We start from the raw sequence: 9,163 nt of genomic DNA on the forward strand, positions 1-9,163 counted from the left end.
CAGGTGCCAATTTTGGAGGTTTTAGGTGCCAATTGAGGGGATTCGAGTGCGAATTTGGGGGTCTCAGGTGCCAATAAAAACGATATAAATATAAAACAAACCCGATATAAATACAAAATAAACCCCATACAAACATGAAATTTAAAAAATAAAAACCTCAACAAAATACAATTTTAACCTCATTTTAAGCCCCCGGGTCCCCCCCGGGTCCCCCCTGAGCACACTGAGCCCTTTCAGAGCGGCACAAAGGGACAAAGGGACATTGAAGGGACACTGAAGGGACACTGATGCCCGAGCCAGGCGGGCACAAAGGGACCTTTCAGTGCCACCAGGGCCGGCCGGGAGAATCCCGAAACTCGGGGGAAATGCCAGGGGGAGGGGACAGAATTCCTAAAAACCCAGGGAAATTCCCATGGGGATCTGTGCCACAATAATTCCTAAAAAATCCAGGTTGGGCCCGGCAGGGATTGAGGAAATTTCACGGGGAGGGGGAGTCAGAATTCCTAAAAAATCCAGGTTGGATCTGGCTGGGATTGGGGAAATTCCCATGGGGATTTCTGGCACAAGAATTCCTAGAAATCCAGGTTGGATCTGGGAGGGATTAGAGGAATTCCCATGGGCATTTCCGGCAAAAGAATTCCTAAAAATCCAGGTTGGATCTGGCTGGGATTGGGGAAATTCCAGGGAGATTTCTGCCACAATAAATACTAAAAAAAATCCAGGTTGGATCTGGTAGAGATTGAGGAAATTCCATGGGGATTTCTGGCAAAATAATTCCTAAAAATCCAGGTTGGACCCAGCTGGGATTGGGGAAATTCCAGGGGGATTTCTGCCACAATAATTCCTAAAAAAATCCAGGTTGGATTTGGGAGGGACTGGGAAAATTCCAGGGGGATTTCTGGTAAAATAATTCATAAAAATCCAGGTTGGACCAGGCTGAGGTTTGGGAAATTCCAGGGAGATTTCTGCCACAATAATTCCTAAAAAATCCAGGTTGGATCTGGTAGGGATTGGGGAAATTCCAGGGGGATTTCTGTCACAATAATTCCTAAAAAATCCAGGTTGGATCTGGCTGGGATTGGTGACAAGGACGCTGCAGGAGTGACATCAGACTCGGCCTGTTACAGAGAATTATTTTTATTTTTATTTCTTTTTATTAGTATTCTTTTCCTTTCTTTATTATTTTGGGGTTTTCCCTCTCGCCAGCAGCCAGCCCAGGGATTTTTATCCCAAAGGGAATTGTCAGAAGGGCTGGAGGATGATGCAGAATTTGGGATGGATCTGTGGAGATTTTGGAATTTCCCCTTCCCACTCTCCCCTCCCCACCCCAAAAATTCCAGGGACAGAGATCCAGGAACAAATTCCATTTCTTGGGAATGGCTCAGGTGCTCTGGGGATCTCCTTGGAGCAGAGTTCAGGGCTCAGGTGGGGCTTGAAACCCAAAATTTCACCCCAAATTTGGGGGTTCCCATAGGAGCTGGGGTGCAGAGGGGATTTCCTGGGTTCCAGAGGGGATTTTTTGGGTCCCAAAGGGAATTTTTTAGGTTCCAGAAGGGATTTTTATTGTTCCAGAGGGGATTTCTGGGTTCCAGGGGGAATTTTCTGAGTTCCAGAGAGGATTTTTTGTGTTTCAGGGGGAATTTTTTGGGCTCCAGAAGGGATTTTTCCTGTTCCAGAGAGGATTTCTGGGTCCCAAAGGGGATTTTTTGGGTCCCAAAGGAGATTTTTTGTGTTTCAGGGGGGATTTTCCCTGTCCCAGAGGAGATTTTTTGGGTCCCAGAGGGATTTTTTGGGTCCCAAAGGGGGTTTTTTGGGTCCCAAAGGAATTTTTTGGGACCTAAAGGGGATTTTTTGGGTGCCAGAGGGATTTTTTGGGTCCCAAAGGGATTTTCCAGGCTCAGGCACTGGGTGCATATTGCAGGGCCAGGCGGTCAAAGTCGTTCTCCTACAACCACAGCCAAAAAGAAATGGATTAAATTAATCACTAATTAATCATTAATTAATTATTACCAATCAATCATCCTCCAGTTCACATTTCTCACCCTCCTCTACCTGAACACACCACAATCAGCTCCCCAAAACTAAATTTATTCCAGCAGCAAATCCCATTTATCCCTTTTTTATCATTTTTATCATTTGCTTCTATTCCCTTCCCCTCTCCCCAAATTCCCTCTCCCATTTTTTTTTTCCTGTTTTGAGCACAAAATTTCCACCTGGATTAAAAAATCTGCATTTTTTTTTTCTTCCAGGCTTGGGATTCCCAAAAGGAAAAACTCAACGAGATGGAGCTGCCCCACTTGGGATTTGTTTGGAAAGAACCCCCTGATGGGGGAAAATTCAATTTATTTCATTTATTTCTAAGATTATTTCTATTTTCTGCCATTCCTTACCTTGGCCTGGTACTCCTTGATGAAGGGATGGTTTTTGTGAGCATCTTTAAGCTGGGACAGGTAACGATTGGTGACCTGGAGGGACAAAAAAAATTCAATTTTCAGATGGCAGAGTGGAACAAATCCCACCTAAATGTGAGGGTTTTTTTACACCTAAAATCCTGAATTTCTCACTGTCCCAGTTCAAACCAGTAGGAGCCATGCACACACTTGAAATAAAAAATAAAACTCTTTAAAATCAACTTTCCAAGTGGTTCCAAATAAAAAAAAAATAAGATCAGGAAGAGGTGAACTTGGAACTCCAAAGGTTTTTGCTGCCCAGGTTTTTTTATCTCACTAATCTGGAATTCTGGAATGGTTTGGGTTGGAAGGGACCTCGAGGATCAAGGAATTCCATGGGAAAAATCAAATCCCCCAAATCCCAAACAGATCCCTGGGGCTGTGAGCTCCCCATCCCCAAAATGGTCCCAAAATGAGCCCATTTACCCCACCCCCAGCCTGACCCCATTTCCCCCCAAATGACCCCGCTGACCTCGGGGGCCTTGCCCAGGTGCTGGGACAGCACCACCAGGTTCAGCAGGGTCTCGGGGTGCCCGCTGTCCTGCAAGAGAGGGTGAGCAAAGGGAAAAAACAAACCCAGACAGGATCTGGGAACTTCTGGGATGGGATTCCCACAGAATCCCCACGGCTGGAGTGTCCCAGGATGGCCTGGAGCCACCTGGGCTTGTGGAGGTGGAATGGAATGATAATAAAATATAAAATAAATAAAATAAAATAAAATAAAATAACAAATAAAATAAAATAACCAATAAAATTAAATAAAATAAAATAACCAATAAAATAAAATAACCAATAAAATAAAATAAAATAACCAATAAAACAAAATAACCAATAAAATAGAACCAATAAAATTTAATAAAATAAAATACAATATAATAAATAAAATATAGGATTAAATACAACTCAATATGACATAAAATATAAAATACTATTAAATACTAAAACGAAATAAAATATTATAAAACAAAGTACAATGAAATGAAATGAAAAGAAATGAAATGAAATTAAATAAAATAAAATAAAATAAACCACTCTGCAAGGCCAAGCACAGCGAGGTGGATCCATAAATTGTCACAGCTGTGGATTGGAGCAGGAGAACTCCTGGGAATTTGGGGTGTCCCTTGTCCCCGTGGGGACCCTCTGGGCTGTCCCTTGTCCTCGTGGGGACTCTCTGGGCTGTCCCTATAGGATTGGGGATGTCCCTTGTCCCCGTGGGGACCCTCTGGGCTGTCCCTTGTCCATGAGAGGACACTTTGGGCTGTCCCTGTGGGATTGGAGATGTCCTTGTCCCTGTGGGGACACTTTGGGCTGCCCCTATAGGATTGGGGCTGTCCCTTGTCCCCCTGGGGACCCTCTGGGCTGTCCCTTGTCCATGAGAGGACACTTTGGGCTGCCCCTATAGGATTGGGGCTGTCCCTTGTCCCTGTGGGGGCCCTCTGGGCTGTCCCTGTGGGATTGGGGCTGTCCCTTGTCCCCGTGGGGGCCCTCTGGGCTGTCCCTTGTCCCCCTGGGGACCCTCTGGGCTGTCCCTTGTCCCCATGGGGACCCTCAGGGCTGTCCCTTGTCCCCCTGGGGACCCTCTGGGCTGTCCCTTGTCCCTGTACCTTGTCCAGAGCCTCCTGGAGCAGCCCCTCGGCCTCGTCCCAGCGGCCCTGGGCCATGGCAGCAGCAGCCTGGCCGTTGAGCAGCAGCAGCGAGGGGCAGTACCTGTCTGCCAGCTCCTGGAAGGTGTAGAAGGCATCCTGCAGCTTCTCCCCACCCTGCAACGGCAGCAGGACAGCCTGGGTCAGCCCTGGGCTGGGAAAGCCTCATTTACATCTCTGGGGTCAGCCCTGGGCTGGGAGAGCCTCATTTACATCTTTGGGGTCAGCCCTGGGCTGGGAAACCCTCATTTACATCTTTGGGGTCAGCCCTGGGCTGGGAAATTCTGATTTATATCCTCAGGGTCATCCCTGGGATATCCTCATTTATATCCAGGGTCATCCCTGGGCTGGGAAACCCTGATTTATATCCTCAGGGTCATCCTTGGCCTGGGAAATCCTCATTTACATCTTTGGGGTCATCCCTGGGCTGGGAATTCCTCATTTACAACCACAGGGTCATGGGAATTCCTGATCTCCATCCTTGGGGTCATCCCTGGGCTGGGAATTCCTGATTTACAACCACAGGGTCATCCCTGACCTGGGAATTCCTGATTTACAGCCAGGGTCACCCCTGGGCTGGGAAACCTTGGCTGACATCCTCAGGGTCACCCCTGGGCTGGGAAACCTTGGTTGACATCCTCAGGGTCACCCCTGGGCTGGGAAATCCTGATTAGGAGTTTATTTAATGGGAACCCCAGGTGTGACCCTGGATCCAGCAATTTGAGTTTATTTATTAACAGAAACCCAAGCTGTGTGACCCAGGATCCAGGAATTGGAGGAGTTTGTTTCCATCCCTCCTGCACCCCCAAACTCTGGTTTTGCCCCATTTCCAAACCTCTTTAAGGACATTTTGTGTCCTGGAGTCTGGATGGGGGCAGCAGAGCAGCTCCCTGGGGTATTTGGGGATGTTTTGGGGATCTTTGGGACCATCTGGCACCCACCGAGGCCAGGTTCACCCAGGCTGTGGCCAGCTGGGTCAGGGTGGCATCCTCATCCTGCTCCTGCATTTTCTTCAGCTCCTTCCTGCAGGAAAAATGGGAATCACAAAGGAAAAGGGATTTCAGCACAAAACCAAAAAAATTGGGGGTTTTCCCCTTGAGTTTTCTGTGTTTTATTTCATCAGGAGAGGCCTGGTTTGAGTCCTGGAAATGGGAAAAGAGAAGGAGAAAAAGGAGAATGGAAAGGAGAAGGAGAAGGGAAAAAGAAAAGGAAAAATGAAAAAGGGAAAGGTAAATTGAAAAAGGGAAAGGGGAAGGAAAAGAAAAATGAAAAAGGGAAAGGAAAAGGGAAAAGGAAAAAGGGAAAAGGGGAAAAGGGAAAGGAAAAAGGGGAAAGGAAAAGGGGAAAGGAAAAAGGGGAAAGGAAAAAGGGGAAAGGAAAAAGGGGAAAGGAAAAAGGGGAAAGGAAAAGGGAAAAGGAAAAAGGGGAAAGGAAAAGGGGAAAGGAAAAAGGGAAAGGAAAAAGGGAAGGGAAAAAGGGAAAGGAAAAAGGGAAAGGAAAAAGGGAAAGGAAAAAGGGGAAAGGAAAAAGGGGAAAGGAAAAAGGGGAAAGGAAAAAGGGGAAAGGAAAAAGGGGAAAGGAAAAGGGAAAAGGAAAAAGGGGAAAGGAAAAGGGGAAAGGAAAAAGGGAAAAGGAAAAAAGGAAAAGGAAAAAGGGAAGGCCAATCCCACCTGGCCAGGTCGAGTCTGTCGAGCTTCAGCAGGATCTGGATCATCATGGCCAAGCTGCAGGGACAGGAGAACAGGGACACAGCTGGATTCCCAGCCCAGGAACATCTGCACAGGGCTCAGGGACACCTGGGGTGGTCCTGGGGGTCCCTCCTGACCCCAGCTCTGAGCCCTGGAGCTGCTCCAGCTCCTTCTCAGCTCAAATCCCACATGGATCAATATCCAGTATCCAATGCTCCCCTGACCATTCCTGGTGCTGATCCCTGTTTGTGACCCCATTTTTGGGATTGAAATGGGGGAGGAAATGGGGAAAGGGGGGAGAAATGGGAGGGAAATAGGGGGGAGAAATGGGGGAGAAATTCAGGGAGAAAATGGCAGAAAAAAGGGGAGAAAACGGGGGGAATGGAGGAAAATGGGGAAGAAAATGGGAGAGAAAATGGGAGAAAAAATGGGATAAAATGGGAGAAAACAGGGGAGACAATGGGGGGAATGGAGGAAAATGGGGAAGAAAATGGGGGAGAAAATGGGGGAGAAAATGGGGGAGAAAATGGGGGAGAAAATGGGGGAGAAGCTGTGGCTGCTCCATCCCTGGAAGTGTCCAGGCCAGGCTGGAGCACCCTGGGACACTGGAAGGGATCCCTGGATATTAAAAGCCCCTGCACCCCAAAGCTCCTGGCAGTGCAGGAATTGTGGCACCCCAAAAGGCCCAGGGCACCCTCACCTCTGGCTGTCGCTGGCCAGGAACTGAGCAAACATCCTGACAGCCTGCAGCTCGGGGCTGGGGCTGCCCTGCAGCTCGTCCAGAACCACCCCAAACTTCCTCTGCAACACAGCAGGGCCGGGGAGAGGGGAGACAGGGACAGGGAGGAGAGGGAGGAGGAGGAGAAGGAAGGAAAAGAAGGAAAAGAAGGAAAAGAAAGGAAGGAAAAGCAGGAAAGGGAAGAAAAGAAGGAAAAGAAAGGAAGGAAAAGAAGAAGAATAAGGAGAAGAAGAAGGAGAAGAAGGAGAAGAAGGAGAATCAAGAAAAGCAGGAAGGGAACGAAGAGAAGGGAGAGCAGGAGAAGAAAGGAAAAGAAAGGAAAAGAAAGGAAAAGAAAGGAAAAGAAAGGAAGGAAAAGCAGGAAAGGGAAGAAAAGAAGGAAAAGAAAGAAAGGAAGGAAAAGAAGGAAAAGAAGGAAAAGAAAGGAAGGAAAAGCAGGAAAGGGAAGAAAAGAAGGAAAAGAAAGGAAGGAAAGGAAGGAGAAGAAGGAGAAGAAGGAGAAGAAGGAGAAGAAGGAGAAGAAGGAGAAGAAGGAGAAGAAGGAGAATCAAGAAAAGCAGGAAGGGAATGAAGAGAAGGGAGAGCAGGAGAAGAAAGGAAAAGAAAGGAAGGAAAAGAAGAAGAATAAGGAGAAGAAGAAGGAGAAGAAGGAGAAGGAGGAGAAGGAGGAGAAGGAGGAGAAGGAGGAGAAGGAGGAGAAGGAGGAGAAGGAGGAGAAGGAGGAGAAGGAGGAGAAGGAGGAGAAGGAGGAGAAGGAGGAGAAGGAGGAGAAGGAGGAGAAGGAGGAGAAGGAGGAGAAGGAGGAGAAGGAGGAGAAGGAGGAGAAGGAGGAGAAGGAGGAGAAGGAGGAGAAGGAGGAGAAGGAGGAGAAGGAGGAGAAGGAGGAGAAGGAGGAGAAGGAGGAGAAGGAGGAGAAGGAGGAGAAGGAGGAGAAGGAGGAGAAGGAGGAGAAGGAGGAGAAGGAGGAGAAGGAGGAGAAGGAGGAGAAGGAGGAGAAGGAGGAGAAGGAAGGAAAAGAAGAAAGAGAAGGAGAAAGAGGAAAAGCAGGACAAGAACAAAAATCAAGAAATGCAGGAAGGGAAGGAAGAGAAAGAAAAGAAGGGAGAGGAGGGAAAGCAGGAAAAGAAGGAAAGGAAGGAAGGAAAAGCAGGAAAGGAATGAGGAAGAGAAGGAGGAGAAGGAAGAGAAGAAAAAAATCAGAAAGAGAAGGAAGAGAAGGCAGAGAAGGGAGGGAAGGGAGGGAAGGGAGGGAAGAGAAGGGAGGTTGAGGTTTGAGCAGAACTCTCAAAGATCTGCAGGGACAGGACCAGGGAATGGATTTGGGATGGGAATTCTGGGGCACAGGGAATGGATTTGGGATGGAATTCCAGGGCACAGGGAATGGATTTGGGATGAGGGATGGAGGGACAGGACCCAGAAAATGGATTTGGGAATCCCAGGGCACAGGGAACGGATTTAAACTGGAAAGGGGAATGTGGGTGGGACTTGGGCAGGAATTCCTGGCTGGAATTCCCAGGGCAGCTGTGGCTGCCCCTGGATCCCTGGGCAGGGACTGGGGACAGGGTGACAGGGGACAGGGTGAGGGGTCCCTGGCGGTCAGGGGGGCACAGTGAGGGGTCCCTGGCGGTCAGGGGGGCACATTGAGGGGTCCCTGGTGGGCAGGGGGGCACAGTGAGGGGTCCCTGGCACTCAGGGGGGCACAGTGAGGGGTCCCTGGCGGGCAGGGGGGCACAGTGAGGGGTCCCTGGCACTCAGGGGGGCACAGTGAGGGGTCCCTGGCGGGCAGGGGGGCACAGTGAGGGGTCCCTGGTGGGCAGGGGGGCACAGTGAGGGGTCCCTGGTGGGCAGGGGGGCACAGTGAGGGGTCCCTGGCGGGCAGGGGGGCACAGGCTGGGCCCTGCCCCCTCCCCAGGCTCACCTGGGCGATGTAGGCTCGGAACAGGAACACGTCCCGCTCGGCCTCCTTCTGGGGGCTGCTGGGCTGGGGGGGACAGCGACCCTCAGGGACCCCAAAACAGCCCCACACACCAACAGCCCCATAGAAAAACCCTACAGAAACCAGCCCCATAAAACCCATCCTATAAAATCAACCCCACACCAACCCCTCCTTCTGGGGGAATGCTGGGCTGGGGGGAACAGGGACCCTCAGGGACCCCAAAACAGCCCCACACCAACAACCCCACAGAAAAACCCCACAAAACCCATCCTATAAAATCCACCCCATACCAACCCCTCCTTCTGGTGGGGATGCTGGGCTGGGGGGAACAGCGACCCTAAGGGACCCCCAAAACAGCCCCACAAGACCAGCCCCCCAAAACAGCCCCCCAAAACAGCCCCATAAGACCCATCCTATAAAACCAACCCCACACAAACCCGCCCTACAAAACCCGCCCCAGACAAGCCCGCCCCACACAAACCCTCCCGGGCCCCGGCCAGCGCCGCCCAGCCGTGCCCGACCTTGGCCCGCTGCGCCTCGTTGATGGCGGCCTGGTAGGCGCCGATGTAGAAGTTGTTGCGGAGGTCGAAGAGCTCGTCCGCCTCCCCGGCCGGCGCCGCGCCCGCCATCGCCCTCAGACACGTCCCCGGAAGCGCCCGCGTCGCGGGGCATGCCGGGAGCCGCTGTCTCCATGGAAACCGCCAATA

The 9,163-nt window shown here is 50.3% G+C and overlaps 1 protein-coding gene across 1 annotated transcript; it reads right to left on the reverse strand.

Annotated features, from left to right (window-relative positions):
- Positions 1 to 1,812: 1,812 nt before the first annotated feature.
- COPE (COPI coat complex subunit epsilon) lies at positions 1,813 to 9,126 on the reverse strand. Its single transcript, XM_041465856.1, is given in 9 exon segments — positions 1,813 to 1,945; positions 2,391 to 2,465; positions 2,923 to 2,991; positions 4,055 to 4,210; positions 5,035 to 5,116; positions 5,764 to 5,900; positions 6,388 to 6,582; positions 8,439 to 8,501; positions 8,978 to 9,126. Coding segments are annotated over 9 exon segments (933 nt in total). The 5' UTR covers positions 9,086 to 9,126; the 3' UTR covers positions 1,813 to 1,897.
- Positions 9,127 to 9,163: the final 37 nt, after the last annotated feature.

The sequence above is a fragment of the Pyrgilauda ruficollis genome, unplaced genomic scaffold (genome assembly GCF_017590135.1).
Source record: "Pyrgilauda ruficollis isolate IOZ18807 unplaced genomic scaffold, ASM1759013v1 scaffold192, whole genome shotgun sequence".
In the NCBI taxonomy this organism is placed as follows: domain Eukaryota; kingdom Metazoa; phylum Chordata; class Aves; order Passeriformes; family Passeridae; genus Pyrgilauda; species Pyrgilauda ruficollis.